Genomic DNA, 17,643 nt, shown 5'->3' with positions numbered 1-17,643 from the left:
TATGGCAGGAGGTCCAGCTCCATTCACTAATTCTACTGAATTTTGGAAAGCTTGCTGAACATCTTACAACTCCACCGTGCTGTCATCCACGTCAGGTGAAACATCTCAGACACTATTGACTCAGTTTGAAAGAAACGTGGGTAAATAATGTCTGCCATTTGGTTATTACATTGGTTGATCTGATGGGCCCAGGTCTAATCAGGTCAAAAGACTGTGCTTTAGTTAGAAACTCTATCTGCCCTTTCTTGTTCTTACACACTGACCCAACACCTGTGTTAGCCCTGTTACCCACTGCCAGGCGTCCTATATGCAGCTGGTGTCTGCTCATATTAGATGATAGTAATTCAAGTGATCTATACTGTTATTTCTTATTTTTATATGTTAGAAACATCTAGGTCTTTACATGGGAGATGATTTTTTTTAATAGTCAATATTTTGAAAATGCAACTTACTATTGATTTAACAAACTATGATTTATAATATGAAAATGTTGTTACTTTGTGTGAGTGAGCCATTAATCTCAAATACTCTTAGTGGGCTTTCATTCTTTGAATAATTCGGATGGTTGTTATTAGTTTTGGCGTTTATTTTGTAAATGTTTGGTTTCTAAGGTTTCTATAAACATGTCAGTATTAATGCTGTATCCTGGTTACCCAACATTAGATAAATGCACTACCTACATCCAAATGTCTGTCTATGAGTGTCTGTCTGAGAGTAGGATTTGTTTGTGGGAGGTGTCAAGATGAATAATTTATTGGCTGTTGGAGATTAGAAAAACCACAATACTGAATGCACTGAAGTACATTGGTATGTTACTGTATTTATATAAAAAGAAAGTGTGTGTGTGTGTGTGTGTGTGTGTGTGTGTGTGTGTGTGTGTGTGTGTGTGTGTGTGTGTGTGTGTTATGTGCTGTGGTATAGGGTGTGAGAATGACAGACACACTACTGTAATGGTAGCTATGATACACTGCCTTGTTTTGTTATACCAATCAAATACTGTGTGTATATATGCACCCTAAAAATGTCTCTTGGATTAATAAAAAACGTATGTATTGAAAATTAAATTTCTAACCTAATGACATTTTCTGATCATGAAATGCGTTTTTTATTTCTCGTGTTTTGAGAAATAACAGAAATGAACTTACTCATCATCGTTATTCATGGGCAATTTTATGATTAATTCTGAAATTAAATGACGTTTTACAATAAACTCAAAGGTCAAGAGTAACATTGAAACAGGTTATAGTGTGATGTAATGACCAGCTAATGACCAGATAATAGTGTTTTTTGTTTTTTTTTGCATCTTTTTATGTTACATGCCACTGTTATGTCAGTTATATTACTGTATAATACCCCATTGACATCTTTTGACTTTGTTAGTTTTGATAAATCGTTTTGAAAAATGAAATATGATCAAAACACATTATGTGTTGTCCTGCTTACTCATGAGTGGACTGAGTAAACCTGACCTTTGTCTCCCTCTTGTGGTCAAAGCCCCGACAATAGATACACCGCTGCTCCACTTTGTTTTGAAAATGATACAGTTCTGTAATGCAGCATTTGTTTTACTGTATAGCTGTGATACCTACATACTGTGCAACAAACACTGAAGTTTTTGATTCTGGTAACGGAGTTGATGCTCCACATTGGCATACAAAAAAGATTGATTATGCTTTGGCTGGTGATGAGTTATTGATTAATTCCATGTTAGTCAATAAATACTGTGATTATACTGTAGACCTATGTCATGCAATCATGAAATTAAAACAAGTTTTATATAGCACTTTTCAAAACCAACCCCCCCCCCCACACACACAAAATAAAGGATTTTACATATTGAATACTAATAGGGTGGTGAGGACGTTTTTGACCACAACCTTATACTATATGGTATATAGTTCACAGAGCCTAGGATTGAGTGATAAGACTGATAAGATTATGTTTATGGTACAGTTGTCGTTTTGGCATTAGAGCTCTACATTTGCAATGCCAGTCCTCTGCCAATAGATTTATTCCTCTTTATTAGTAGTCATATGCTGTAAAAGCTGCCTCTTTCTAAGTGAACGCGCCTAGGAAAACCCACGGGGTGACTGAGTTTGAAAACAGTTACGGGTGTGACAGCTTAGCATGATTGTGGTTGTCAGGCTGAGTGAAGCCAGATAATGGAAAGATATCCTAGGAATGGTGAATTTTCACTAGAAGACCATTAATTGATCAAAAAAACAAACAAACACAGATGTTTGAATTAAATTGAGTAAAAAAAGAAAAGAATGTGAAGCCACAGCATATATCACCACAGGAAATGTCATGATTATAGAATTAAACCATCCATGTGAATCTGTGATAGAAAGTATCAATACCCAGAAAAAAAAATCTTATCTGTAAACATACATGTCATGACACTTTTGCAGGCTCTACATGTCCTTGAACACAACTTTTGAGATAAGACAGGTCACTTAATGATTACAAATATTGAGGTGGGAGGTGGGCTGATTTTAAGATGTTAAACAGACCTACATGGAGAAGTGATGCCTAAATGTGATTCTGTCATGTTATTATTTAACCTCTACAATATCGTGCTTCTTTGTATGATGAACTACAAGATTTTATCAAAGGTTTGATTCTCACATAGAAACAATATAATATTGTGAGGAATTAGTACAACATGCAGACATCATTGGTCATTTACTCTTTATTTTAGTTAGTTAAGAATGGGAATACATGTCAAAACTTTTTTTTCTTCATTTTTTGTCTTTTTTTGTGAAAAGTTTAAACTCAAATACAATGTCAGTCATAGCCACATAATGCAGTAATATAGATAAAAGAAACACTGAAACATGCAACAAAAATCAATAAATCTGCATCTCATTAATAAACATATAGAAAAGCTTGCTTAGATACAATCATGAATGAGGAAGTCCATTAATCTATGCAGATCCTCATTACACTTTCTTCTTAAAGACAACACTATTCAGTATTGTGTATTTTACATTTGCATCAAGATCCCTGTGCTGTACTATTTGGAATTGTTCTTTTTTCCCTCAAGTTCTCCGAAGGCATTTGTACAGCTCTATCTAATTCCCCTGCGGGATAAAGAGTCCGTGCATGTCCTTGTGGAGCTCTGCGTTCACATATGCTCGAGCTACTTCCTTGAATGTCTTGCCATCAAGAACCAGCATGAAACAAGACTGGCCTGGGTTGGAGTTGATAACTGATACTAGAACCACACCTGTAAATGGAAAGGAAAGGATGTAATGTAAATACAAACTAGAATAGCCTACCAAAAAAAATGTCTCTAATAGTACATAAAACTAGCAACACCATTCATACTGCATACATGCCATAAACTGTGCATGTGATTCTTACCATCATCCTCTGATTCTCCATTTGGCCTGGGGACAAACACAGGTTCTGATGGCCAGCAGTTGTCTTCACTCCAGTAGATCATTTCCTTGGTTTCTGTGTCGAACTTGGCGATCTATAGGAAATCAATACATAGAAAAACAATTATTACACTGGAACAGTTATGTTTTTTAATGTTATATTGTGTTCAAATATATTGTAAACAGTATGGCCTTCATACTCTAGTACGATATGCTGCATGTGCTATAGAAATAATATTGACTTGTCTTGTTATATACTCTTAATAGTGGGTAGTGCTATCACTGCTAAGAAGAACTCTGGTTAGAGAGTGCTCATTTCCATATTTCATAATGAGTGAAATGAAACCCTGCTGTTTTGTATGCACAAAAGCACAGTGTCAGACGTTATGAGAGGCAGTGGCAGAGGAAAGTGTAACTGCTTCATAATTACAAACAAACGATTATGAGTAGTTTTTTCAATTGCATGTTAATGTGTATACAGAATGTTTATTTTATAATCACTGGTTCATTTAAATAAAAATAAAAACAATTTAATAAAAGAATTTATTTTCTCATTCTTTCATTCTTGTTACAGAATCAAAGATAACTTAGGATAGATAGCTTAACTTGTAACCTAGATAAGTGTTATGCATGCACAGTACTTTGGCCCAGCTACAAGCCATATACCTGGAAAAGAGCTATAAAGTTGTAAAGTAGAGAAACTTAGTTGTCCATTTAGGAACTGGCACTGACACTTTCCTTGAATTAGCTGGGTTGACTTTTGTCACAGTAACTTAATTATTAGGGAATCTTGTGATGTATTCCCAGATCATCATGTTATTGTTTTAAAGTGATTTGCAATATTGCTTTTACTGTAAAATCATTATAGCTGTGGTTAAATAAATTAATAACTGTATAAAGCATATTTATTTATATCAATCAGGGAGTATAAGTAGTTATATATTGAGTTCAGCTGTTGAGAAAACTTGAATGTATGAATAAAGTGTGACCTTAACAAAGGCCCTGTCTTCTATCAAGGAAACTCTGGATCCATGAGTCATGTTGTTGTTGCTGGTGTTGATGGGGCTGGCAATGATTCAGACTAATAGGTATCCTCTTGGAAAAGGTTTTATTACTTATGACGCAGTTAGCTTTCATTCAGGTTGGCTTTAAATTTTAGCACATGCATGCATATTTAAGTATACGAGTTTGATAATAATCGAAGCATTGTTTTTAATTATGACATAACTAATCATAGCTTTTGCTTAGAATCTAGCTTTTGTCACTTCCGTGTCCGAAAACAATTGAAAGTCAAAGAAAAGCAGACGTTATCCTGTATCACATCTCGAGTGGGAATTAATAAAAATATCTAATTGTCCAAACCAGGATGTTTCCTTTTGTACCTTCCTCTTTGCACACATTATTTGTCTGGACTGTGTGGGCAAAGTGAGACACAAGGGAATCTCCACCAACGTATTAGACCTTACTCAATACTTTGAAGTCTTGCTGTGTTTATTGCTTCTTTCCGTTGTTTCTGGTGACTTGCTGCACAAGTATGCCCAATGGAGAGGATACAGGTATTACGACCAGAGCCATTAAGTGGTTTGGTCTTTGTTGGTGCAAGTGGTCATTCATATTTTAACAGTGTTTCCCATCTTCTATTGCGCCAGCTGCTAATTCTCAGATCGGCAATGTGCTCTTCAATTCTATAATAACAATGCCGTCAGGAAATTTGTTTCCCATTCATATTGCCTTGAAAATGCTCTATCCTTCAAGCCATTCAGGTTTCTCTTGGCTAATAACCCTTATGAGACTAGACCAACCCGTCTCGTCTGCTAAATAATAATAGCTAAATAAAAAAAAGCAGTTGGGAATGTTACCTCTTTTGCCAGTGCCGAGTCTGCCACACAGTTCCCATAGACAAACCGGTGCTTCTGGCTGTTTAAGTCATAGTTCATTCTGGGGAGTTCGAATCCTGGTGGAAATAAAATGACAATTTTTCTTTTCAGATTCCAATTACTCTTGAATAAAATGAACAATAATTATTTGATATTTGAAGTGGTTATTTGAGATGCTTGTGATACCTTCTGTGAGCACTTCCCCCTGGCACAGCAGCTTCCCTTCTTTCTCCTTCACAGCACTGGCTGTTGTGTATTTGAGTTTCACCAGGTCCTCTCCAACTGCAACCCCCTGCAGAGCCCAGTCAAAAACAAACAATAAGTATCACAAGAATATCTTTTCAAGACTCCCAGATTTATTCAGTTTGTTTAAAAACATCACCTTGTCTGAATGGATGGGGATTGCGAATCTCCTGTAACCTGGTTTGGAGTAGTCCTTGTCCTGGAAGCCAGGGTTTTCTTTCAGCTTGTTCAGGTAGAACATCTCGTAAAGGCTGGTATCATTGTAGGCAATGACATCAAAGACCACATGACCGTCATCCTCAAAGGCATTCACGTGATGGTAGACGACCATTGCTCCAGTGTAGTACTTTGTCTCAACTTCTTTGCCAGTCTTTCTGTCTATCAGGTGGATCAGAGTCTGATGAAGGAATGACATAACACTCATTAGGAAAGACATTAAACAATAATGTTAAATGCAGTATTTGGATCTAGAGTTAATCCCCGGTTTTCTATAGTCTATAACACTGGAAGACTCTTTTCCTCTTTTATCCAGAGTGCTTCACACTTAGTTCAGTAGTATGCATATAAAGGATGATATGTAGCAATAAACAAAACACAGCTGGCAATGGTCACTTACATTTTCCTCAGGGCAGAACTTCAGGCAGCTCGCCCAGTTGACTCCCCTCATGTATGCGGTGGCCATCTTGAGGATGTCCAGTTTGAAAGGCTGCTCAATGAAGATGAAGTAGTTCTCTGTCATGCCAAAGCTGTGGTAGTAGCTGGGCGTGAGCAGGGAGCGGCAGGGAACTGTGCAGATCACCTCCACGTTCTTCAGTGCGGGGGCATTCTTGCCTTTGTCTTGAGAGGCAAAATGACAAAGAAACACAGCAAATAAACATGAGATGTGCAGTTGGGTTTCAAGGCCTGACTTACCAATCATTATGATGTATGTGGCATAGACTGATCCTGTGTTAATCATTGATTGCGTTTAACGCTCAGGTTTGTGGGACGTACTGCTTTCCAATTTGAGGAAAGCACATTTCACCACTTCTTTATCTAGGTCCCCTGCCTTATATTACATTAGCTTCAACTTTGGTTACACCTTGATGTCAGATTCAGAAATTAAAGAAGTGTGCACTGGCTTGGAAACCGTAAAGAGTATTTCAAAGTCTTATTTGCAATTGTGACACACGTGCCTGTGCTGTGATGTCAGTGGGAGCGGAGGGGCAACATCCGATGGGTGTTAAAGAGTCCACACGTTTTATATTTTCTACAAAGTACAGCTGATAGCACAGACAACACTGAGCTGACAGGACAAAGTAGAGCTGGTTATGAGGTTTACATACCTTTCTCTGACGCTGCAGGGACTTTAAACAGAGTGTATTTCGTCTTGCCCTTTTCTGCTATTGAAGTTCCGATGTTGTAGGCATTGCCCTCCTTGTCATAGTGTGGATGGGATGAGGCCAAGTTAACAGCCAGGTACTTCATGTAGTCCACCTGCATGAGACAGTTTGGAAACGTGTTAGCTCTGGAGCCAACTCTCCCCTTCATCATGTGTTAGGATTTTTCAGGATCAGCAGACGGTTTTACCTTGTCCTGGGTTTCAAGAGTCACAGGGTCAATCTTGCGAATGTAGTTTGTTTCGGAGGTGGCATAGTAGTCGTTTCCATATTTCATGAAGTTACTTGCCCCGTTGTCAGTAAAGTCAGGCACTGTGTGGTTGAGGAAGGTGATTGCCCTGTGCAGGGAAGTGAAGGGAACTTCTTATTCAAATGAAATAAAGAGGGGGAAATGGGGGATTGACCAACACAATAGGCAGGAATTTCTCACACGTCATGCAGAGACGTGTGATCTGCATCTCACTGACAAATCCACAACAGCAATAGAAACACCTGGGGGAACTAACAATCCTCATCATAATACGGATCCTTTGCATGGTTTGCATCTTTAGATTTACCCCTATTTCAGAAAACTCAAAAATGCTATTTGTGTACTGTTAAATCAAACATGCTGCCTGCTAAATATTGCAACTATATCACAATGTTGCAAAGAAATAAAATTGAAGACTATTACTGTAATGTCACTACATACCAAAACATTTAAGTATCCTTACTTGACAATGAAGTTCTTGCTTGGGTCTGGATAGGCCATTGTCCCCATTTCAGACACAACTATCCTCTTTGCTTCCATGTTAGCTTTGTAGGTGTCACTTCGGAGGAATCGGCTTCTGTGGGTCATTTCACCTGTAAGAAACAATTCAATTCAATTCAATTTAGTTTATTTGATAGGGACAATGCAGGTTAACATAACACTTCCACTCGTTAGAAACAAGTCAATGGGACTGATGTTCTGCATACAGAGATTACAGCTAATCCTAGTTTCCAACCCCCGTCCCTAGTTAGGCTTTTAGTAAAAGAAAGAAACTAAGTTAGTTTTATTTCGGCCGTTAGTGAGTTCCACATCTGGGAGCCCTTTATAGAGAAGGAGCTATAAGGCCACTTGCTGTACCCCTGGCGATCCTATCACTATTTTGTCTGCTAAAAAGACTGCACAAAACATCTGGTGCCAAATTCTGCAAACACTTAAAAACCAATTTAACTGAGGAAAATTTCAAGAAATTATCAAAACTAAGCAAACAAAACATATTTGCAGTTGTAGCTTGTCTGAACACCCACATGTGTTTCTGATTCAATATTTCAAATATAACAATGAGAATTGCAAAGACCAACCATCTTTAAAAGCAAAGCTGTGCATGATGGCCATCCCATCAAACCAGTGGTTGTAACTGGTTTCCCCCACAGAGAAGATGCCAGGGCCATTGCGCAGCAGGATGCCTTGCAGCCAGCTGGGAATGGTCCCTATTTGAGAAGAAACAGAAGAAAAACATTCAAGCAATATGATTTAAATCAGTGCATCTGTTGGTTCAATAGTGTAAAAAAAACTCAGCTCACCTTTTACTTCAGCCTTAAAAGGCTCTGGTTTCTCCACTGCGTTCTTTGAGAAGTCTGTGGCCATGGTTGTTGATAGAAGTGTGAGGAGGACCTGGAGGTGTCTGAATAAATAGGCCTCCCACAGCCGGCAACTGTGAAAACCACTCCCTTTGTCTTTCTTGGGATTTGCCAAAGGGCGTATTATCTTATCTTGAAGCAGAGCTGGCCGTCCCCATTAAGGATTTCATTGAAATCTTGCAGCTCAGTTCAGCGAAATGCTCCATTGGATTAGGGTTATGAGTCAATTTAAATGCAAAATTGGAATCGGCCCATTTTGTCTTTAGTGTTTACCTCTTACTGCACCTTTGGTCTTCTCCGAATAGCTTGCATAATCTGCAATTCACTTTTATTGACCACCATGTATTTTTATTTCCTTCTATTTTGATTCAGACTGTTGGATTGCTGAATGGCCGGTATTTTCTGGGTCAGCCTAGCAACTTCTTGGAAACTTCTACCTAGTTTCATGTGGATTTAGATGGATTGAAAGGGGATATAATAATATAGCTTTACAGCCCTACATACAAGCTTACAGTAACCCTAGCCCCAACATACTCTCCTTACCATCACTGATGTGGATTTTTTGTTAGAGTTGTTTAACAATCCCACCCTGGTAAAGTTAGCAACAATTAACCAGCCTCAGGACTGTTACCTTTCTGTTATCTCTCCCTCTGCTTGTGCCTGTGTTTGTGTATCTCTCACTCTCTCTCTCCATGTGTGGGTGTGTGTGTGTGTGTGGTTAATGGTGTAAATAGTATTGATATTATGGTATTGTCAGTTGTATTGTTCCATTTGGGGATAATGCTCCAATGCAGATGGCTAACATATAACTCACAATGTGATAATACACCATATCATATTCAAAGGTGAACACTGCTTTATTCTTTTATGGCGTTCATATGTTTGTTTCTCAGAATAAGCTGCTGATGACAGAGCTGTATCTATCCTGAGGTGACCAGACCAACCTGCAGTACAACAGGGGCAGGGGCTACTTCTTATCTACGTCTCTGCTGTAGTCATGATCTCAGTTGTTTTTTTTCCTTAAAGGTCATTGAAATGACATCAAATGCACTTTACACATTGGTATGAACTTTAGCTTCAGCACTTACTAGAATTCATATCTGCACAACCTCAATTGTCAGAATTCCATCTAACATGAATTTCGTTCTTAAGAAGAATTATACCAAGAAGTGGTTCTGATGCGTTTATGACTTTTATGCAATGGGCCATATAAAGACTGCAGTAGCATGTTTGTTCAACACTGGATGTCTGTTTCAGGTGACTGCCATTATCTGATCAACAACAGATATTCAGTCAGTCACTCTTTAGCTTTTTAAGAAGTTAGTCAGCCCTATCACTGGATAGCAAGCTCAGCATAGTCAAAGTTATGTTCTGCAAACAAACAACACAAACCAAGGGAAACACAAGCCTGTCAGAAGGTGTGACAACACAAGATTTGAATCACAGGTTTAAAAAAAAAAAGTTAACACGTTACTTACCCATTAAATACTAAAATAATGTTCAAATGAGTCCCTGTGCAACATGTTTTACAGTCAGGCCCCTCTGACAGCAGATAAAGAGAAAAACCGGCACAAAGCACTAAATCAGTCATTACATCTAGACAATGAAAAGGATACAAGCGACAGTCAGTCAGGGATACTTATCGGCCTCGGTTCCGATCGGCAGTGACATAAACGCAACACCCAGGTGAGCACTAATTCTCCCCTTTTTCCTGCCGTGACGACTTTCAGGACACAAACACCGTAAACAAGAGCGGACACCTCTGCGGCACAGTGCTGTTCAACCGGCTGCACCTTCCGCTCACAGGGAGCAGAGAGGAGGCAATAACCTTAAAACATTTTTGGAAGCGTCATACAAAGCCCCCCCCTCTCCTCAGTGTGTGTCTGTGCTGTCTGGCTGCATGTTACAACTTAACTTCTTGCCAACTGTCTCAGAAAAGGCCATTTTAGGGTCATTTTTGGAAAGAGGATACACAGCACAAGTCCCACATTCCAAGTAAGTAAAAGCATCATACCTAAAGGTATTTGCAACATGATTAAAGCATTCACTAAATATATTTTTCATATGCACCAAGATTAAAACAAGTTAGGCCCACTGTTTTATTGCTGTGACTGATGAGTGTATAGCCTACCTGTTTTAAGAGTTCATTATGAGTCATTACTATTCATTTAAAACTTCATTTGCACTTTTTTTCTTGTCTTTGTATTGTACAACATCCAAATTGCATTCTTACAATTAAAGCATAATCATAGGCTGTGTTGTTTAGCTAAATTATATTTTATAATGCACCATAATTTCAAAGATGATGTTCACCAGTATTAAAGTAAAACCCGTTAGTTGAGCTTTAAAAGTAGTGTAGAAAAACAAACAACAAAACAACATAAAATGGAAATGAGTGAATTTGTAAAAAAGCTACTGAAGTAGTCTACCTTTAGCCTCATTTCACCCCTAATTTGCATAACTCATCAAGTTTGTGTACATGTTTCTGGAGAACCAGCTGTTGACCAAAGGTGAGCAGCCTGAGGACAAACATGTCCCTCAATTAGTACAAAGCTCAAGCCTAGACCCTGTATGTGCATAAAGCTACTGAAGCTACCTTTCAAACTGATACTGGACAGACATTGAACTCACCATTTAAAGAGCGAAACATCAGGCAGGTTACTCTCAGCATTTATACGATTAACTTAAATTGTTTGTGTGCATGTCAAAAACAGTGGCAAGCTTTAACATAGGCTACCATTGTCAGATGTGTCATTCGTTCATTAAAATGTTTGTGATCTTGATGAAAAACCTAGGCTAGGCTATATGTCTTGTAACCATGTCAACATTGATATATCACAACAGTATACCTTATTCTTGGTCTTATGGTCTTCTTTTGAATGTGTAGGCCTACTATTTTTCATTTTCTACACCACCAAGTCAAACAGCAGATAATTAGCCTAAGCCTATCACCGAGTTGTTTACCAGACCCTGGACAGATAGTAGCCACAATGCTGGAGTTGCCCCTCCATTAATAGCATTGGTGTTTGCGTTTGAGTTGGTCCCACTTTTATCTCAGAAATTGAGTAGCCTAGTCACTTGAACGTGGACGGAGACCTTTGGAAACTGTGACGTAACGCGCACGGTCGCATCCTGATTGGCTCTCCCTGCGCGACACACACACACACACACACACACACACACACACACACACACACACACACACACACACACACACACACACACACACACGCGCGTGAAAGCAACACAAATGAAATGGAACTGTTACTCACCATTATGTCTTTGCTTGTAGGTTACAATATTACAATTCAGCATTTTAACGCTACACGGCCTCCCTAGCCTATTTATTTTTCCCCATTCGTCGTAGTTATTGAAACACATCAATCTACTTCCTGTTTACACCGGCTCGCGCAGGCGTGCGTGATTGCCTCACGTTTTCAGGTAGGCTATGTGGACTTAAATCGTTTTTTTTTAACAGCGTAAAAAGATGATGACGTATGTAGCTATATGTAACCACAGTCATAAACTGCGGCTGAAAACGAAGACCTTTGGAAAGGGTGACGTGCCTGTCACGGTCGCTCCCTGGTTGGCTCTATCCTACCTGTAAAAAAAACAAAGTGGAAGAGACACAGATAATGAAAGAGAAGTAGGCCTTGTAGTGTATTTTCTACCTCCTAATTATGTTAAGTAATTTACCCTGATGGTTAATTGTGAAGGTGGACGTTATAACACAGGCTGGACATCTACTGTCAGAATGATTGAGCCTTGAGTGCATGACAGTGACAGATAAATAAACAGTTCAAGGTACATAAATACCATTGTCTGAAAAGGAGGTCCAAAGTAACTGATGACGTCAGCTACTGTACCACTCAGTGTGGCAGCTGACTCTTATTGATTAAATAATCATTTCTTCTGTATAGAGAGGTGGAGTTTTAGAGAACATACTACAGTAGTCTATATAAGGTCAGGACTTTTGGCTAAGACCCAGAGGTCTCGTAACTGGCTATATAACTGGGATCATCATCATTTGTTTACAAGACATCTAAAGATTGTAAAAATATTTAAAAAAATACATACCGTATTCATGTGACATTAAAGACAACCCCTGCCATGCTAAGGAATAGCCTTTCTGTAATACATTGTATTGGTGGTGGGGGGAGTGGGCTGTGTGTAGGGGGTTCCGATGAGCGGGAAATGTGGGCATGGCTGTTTTTTTACCATCAAGGAGTGTTTTGGGTGAAAAACTAATGCTTGCAATCAACTCCGAATCGTGAAAAACCTCTAGTTTGACCCCTCACAAGCTAAGGCCAAATTAAACACTTCGGAATGTTCAAAACTCATGTTAGGAAATCCAGGTGGTGGCAGCCAAAATAGCCTAAATAAACATACATGGGATAATATTTCAGGTTGGGATCATCAAAATTTGTTTACAAGACATCTTGAAGATTGTAAAAATATAAAAGTTAGGAAAAAAATGTCAATAGGGCGCATTGGGAAGGAATTCCTGTGATAGAATTCCGCCATTGTTTTAACTTTTTTTTGTGTTTTTTTGATTTTTTATGTACCACACATGATTTAATCGTGGCAATCTTCATCTCTACCAATTCCTCATGCCAAGACAAAAAGAAAATGGGGTCAGTTGTCTCTGTAGGATGTATAGTTCAGGAGCTATATAGATTAAAATTTTTCATTTTTCACAGTCGGAAATCCAGGATGGCCACAAAAGATGTTCAAAAAAAAACATGCATGGGACAATAATTGGCGCGGGGATCATCAAAATTAATTTACTAGACACCTTAAGGATTACAAAAAGCTAAGTTAGAAAAATATATCTTTCGGGTGCATGGGAACCCCCCCTGGCTACTAGACTAATAGAGGCTTCTCGAAGATTCGGCTTTTTGACACTACATCTTTTTTGTAATAAACTCCTTTTTACCATCTACAAAGAAGACATGTCAGAGTGGTCATCTTTTCATCAGCATCGACATCAAAATATACCACAGCCTATCACATTGTTATTAGGGTCCGGGCAGCTAAGCTGCCGGGAACCTATTGTATTCCTAGGAATTCTTTCTTCTTCTTCTTCTTCTTCCTCTTCTTCTTCTTCTTCCAAGGAAGTCATACTTCCCATGGGTGAAAACCATAGACTGTAAAAAGAATGGACGTAGCGTCCGTGACGTCACCCATTGGTTTTGGGGAGTCGTTTTTGTGACTCAAATATGGCGGCCTGAACAGCGCCATGTTGGATTGGCCGGCCGAGAACCCGCCCACTGGCCTCGAAGCAGCTGTCCACGGAGCTGCTCAGACCTGTCACTCAACGTTTCCGCGCCCTGATTGGCCAGAATTTTAACCTAATAACAGTAAAACTGTAGAGTTAAAAAAAAATTCACCCCCCTCAGAGTGTGTGCGGGGGTAGAAACTATCGATTGAGACGAAAAAACGTTCTGACACCAGGCTTTTAACATGTTTACTGAGGATGTAAAGTCGGCGATTTTAACATGGGGGTCTATGGGGAATGCTCCCTTCTGACACCAGCCCCCAGAGGAATTCGAGGGGATTGCAGTTTTTTGAACGCGGAAGTGAGCTTCACTTCTCAGACCGACAACTGCCCCCTTGGTGAAAACTCACCAAACTTCACAGAAACATCCAACCCCATGCCAGATTCACTCAACTCCAAGGACATGTGCCCCCCCCTCCTAGGGGGGGCACAATAAGCGTTTAAATTTAAAAACTTAAAAAATTCCTACCAAACCAACGGTAGATGCTACAGTGTTGAAACTTCACCACAATGTAGCCTCAATACTGCTGAAACTTTTGTCCACTTAAACTTATTACAAATTATGAAGTCCATCACTCTGTTTTTTTCAATAACTGTAAAACTTTTAAAATGTATCTCCTCCCACAATTTTTGCTCAATTGACACCAAACTTGCTACAGAGCATCTCCAGACCGTCCTCCACAAAACTCAAAAATTGAGCCTACAGTGCATGAAAACGTTTGACTGTAAACAGTACTGTAAACATATACCATCAAATTCTTGCTAAATACATTTTCAATCTTCCTGAAAAAAAATGAGAATATTCTGGAGTCATGGTTGATGAAGTTTGGCAAATATCAGAATTTTATCTCAAAAACTGAATTTTTGAGAACATTTTGAATTCTGCTCTCATGGGAACAACTGCAGTCAATGTGAGACTGGAATTTTTAAACATCAGATTTTCTCTTATGAAGCAAAACACGTATCATTAAAAACAAATCACCAACATTTCCATGCTGTCAAGATGCAATTTATGTATTATCAGATTTTTGTTTAGATAACTAAATTTCTGACATTTTGACCATTTCATCACAACAGCTGCCCGGGCGCTGGCTCACCTGAGTGGATAAATGAAGCTACACAGCAGGTCTCACTAACAGCTAATTAGCTCAGCGATTTAGGAGCTGGTTCTTGGTGTCAGAGATTGTGAGTTCGAGACCCAGCAAGGGTGATGATGATGATGATGATGACAGATCAAAATGTCAGATGTCCTCAACATGAAACACAAGACAGTTGTACTGATGGTGGCATCACAGCAAGCCTCTAACTTAAAAAAAAAAACAAATAGCTTGGACTGGACCATGTGCGAAGGCTCCTAACATCTTAGACTCATAGTAGATGTTTGACAAATACATACCAGAATTTTACCTCAAAAACAGCAGACAAATCTGCCTGCACGACAGTGAATGGTTTACTCAATTTGTGAAGCCACTATGAAACTACCACGTGTCAATTAGCTCAGTGCAATAGACAACGGTCTTTGATTCCACGGGTTGTGGGTTCAATCCTCAACTGGTGCAAATTGAACATTATAAGGTCAACTGTCTTGTCTTCCTATTCTCCTGTTTGTTGCTCAGAATTTGCCTAAATTTGCCAAAATTAGCCCGGACCCGACCCATTGCTGCGCAGCAGCTATAATCTTTGTTGCATTTTAACACTGCCGAAAGTGACCAAAAAAGGTGCTATAGCCTAATATATGTAGGCCATCAATTCGCATTTTCGCGCATTTTTGCAGAGAAGGCAGTTGTTACTATTGTTGCCTTTTTACATCGGCACGCGCATGCCCAGTGTACCTGATAGGGTATAAGGACTTGGAGTTACTCAGTGGCAGTTAGTGTGTTGATATATGGTAAATGGCAATAACAAGCCAATACGTCCAATGTCTCCTCCCCACTTCTGTAAGTAGGCTATTTATTTCCTATGAGAATATAGGCTACCTAAAATCACAAGCCACTTGTATTTTGCCACAGGGGCAGACAAGTGTGATCCTTGGGCAACTCAGATGAAGCTTTATTTGGACTGTGGTATTTGTTCAGACTATGGTTAACATATTAATGAGTTTCATGGACGATGACTAACAGCAACCAAAAACAGCTGTAAATTACAACCTCCTATTGGCTCCAGATTTCTCTATTGATAGTCCAGGCAATCTAACTAATTGTAACAGAATGTTTTTCACCATACATAATTTCTTTGAAGTGTCCAGAACAACATACTAAAAGTCCTAAGAAATATGTTTAATTCTCATTGATTTACTGTATAAAGTCAGTAAGTGTGTGGCTCATTTGCATATTCAAATTAATTTTAAAAGAAACTTGTAATAGAAAAAATGTTACATTTGATAGATACTTTCATTTTGTAAACTTTCATTGTGATAGCAGTAAAGGAAAAAAATAGCCCCATTGGGGTGTATTGTTTTCTGGCCTTATTGGCACCATAGACTTTATATACAGTAAATCAATGAGAATTTAACATATTTCCCCAACTAGGATTTCTTAGGACTTTTAGTATGTTGTTCTGGACACCTCATAGAAATGATTTGTGGTGAAAAACATTCTGTTACAATTAGTCTGTCAGAAAACGCTACAACACTGGCCTCTAGCGGCTCACATAAGACATTATAGGGTAATGTATCTCGTGCAGATTTCCAGTCAGTCCAAACGATGACAACGGTTGCTGATTACATCTTTTAACAAAAACAACTGACTTTGAGACCTTAGCAGTTTTTATTTAGTATTCATTATTATTATTATTATTATTATTATTATTATTATTATTAGCCTATTATTTTACCACAGAAGTAAATCATTTGAAAACGGTGGGGTAAAATAAAGTGGCTGATGAAGATTTATGTGGGATTGTGTGACCAGGTTTTGCCGTGGTTTTACCAGCAGAGGGCAGAAATGATACGATGAGTCTCAAACCACAGACTTTTTAGGTCAAGTGGGACATTTGGCATTAATGGTACTGTAAGGAGAAAATCAGTAATAATTGACATTGCAAGTTGAGTCTGAATATTTATTGACAGTGAAATGTTTCAATAGCTTGCTTTCTTCAAAGCAAATTACATGAGCAAAAACATGACAATGGTGTCATAAAATAAAAATGTTTAAGACTAATTAGGCTCTCATGTCAGCATGTCCCAAGCAGATGTAATGACTTTGATCATGTTCTTGGCAGCGCAGTGAAATCCAAAGAACACATTAAGGGCTCATTAATGATGTACTCCAATGTGCCAACAGAGCTTTGTCTTGATTGATATAGGCTACATCACATCAGTTAATTTTGTATTTATTGTAATGAACAAATAAAAATGTAAATGACAAATATTTTCTCATCTCCAACACATTCATAGAATGTCACTAAACAGTTCACCCCCTCCCATCTCCCCTGCATATAACATTCAGAACAGAAACACCAACACCAACACCAGATTAACTAGCTGGTAGCAGCACAATGCTGTTTCATGTTTACCTCTTTGATTAATAAATTAAAGACAAATGGTGCACAGATGATGCCAGACGCTCGTAGTATTAATGTTTATTTGCGCTGCCAATGTTATAAACTGTGCTGATTAGTATTCAAGTATTCCCTTACTGATTACTTCTGTGCTGGATATTATACTAAATATCTGCTTTATGATGTTCTCATCACATCGTTTTCATCATCGTCTTCGTCTGTGGATTACATTATGCGGCACAGTACAAGAATAACGTTTAATTAAACATTATGTACATGTACTAAGAAAAAGAAAACAAAGAACAGAACTTGTCTCACAAATGTATATGCTATTTTGTTTATAGTGCAATCCCCATGCAATACCACATGCAGTTATA

General features: G+C 38.5%; 1 protein-coding gene and 1 long non-coding RNA gene across 2 annotated transcripts; one reads left to right on the top strand and one right to left on the bottom strand.

Moving 5' to 3' along the window:
- Positions 1-358: 358 nt before the first annotated feature.
- LOC146966448 (uncharacterized) lies at positions 359-907 on the top strand. Its single transcript, XR_015034471.1, has 2 exons — positions 359-574; positions 768-907. It is a non-coding gene; the product is annotated as an uncharacterized LOC146966448 (long non-coding RNA).
- Positions 908-2,684: 1,777 nt separating this feature from the next.
- Positions 2,685-8,681, bottom strand: bco1 (beta-carotene oxygenase 1). The gene is made up of 11 exons (XM_085762590.1): positions 8,434-8,681; positions 8,212-8,340; positions 7,596-7,725; positions 7,073-7,220; positions 6,829-6,979; positions 6,120-6,340; positions 5,643-5,900; positions 5,447-5,552; positions 5,243-5,337; positions 3,367-3,478; positions 2,685-3,229 (listed from the first exon to the last, which is right to left on the bottom strand). The coding sequence occupies exons 1-11, from the start codon at positions 8,495-8,497 to the stop codon at positions 3,075-3,077; spliced, it is 1,569 nt and encodes a 522-aa protein (XP_085618716.1). The 5' UTR covers positions 8,498-8,681; the 3' UTR covers positions 2,685-3,074.
- Between the last annotated feature and the right edge of the window lie 8,962 nt (positions 8,682-17,643).

Source organism: Trachurus japonicus, chromosome 20, assembly GCF_045865225.1.
Source record: "Trachurus japonicus isolate A0001 chromosome 20, Traja_1.0".
Taxonomy (NCBI): Eukaryota; Metazoa; Chordata; class Actinopteri; order Carangiformes; family Carangidae; genus Trachurus; species Trachurus japonicus.
The sequence above is the reverse complement of the archived record's forward strand: the minus strand, read 5'-3'. Positions and strand labels throughout refer to the sequence as shown.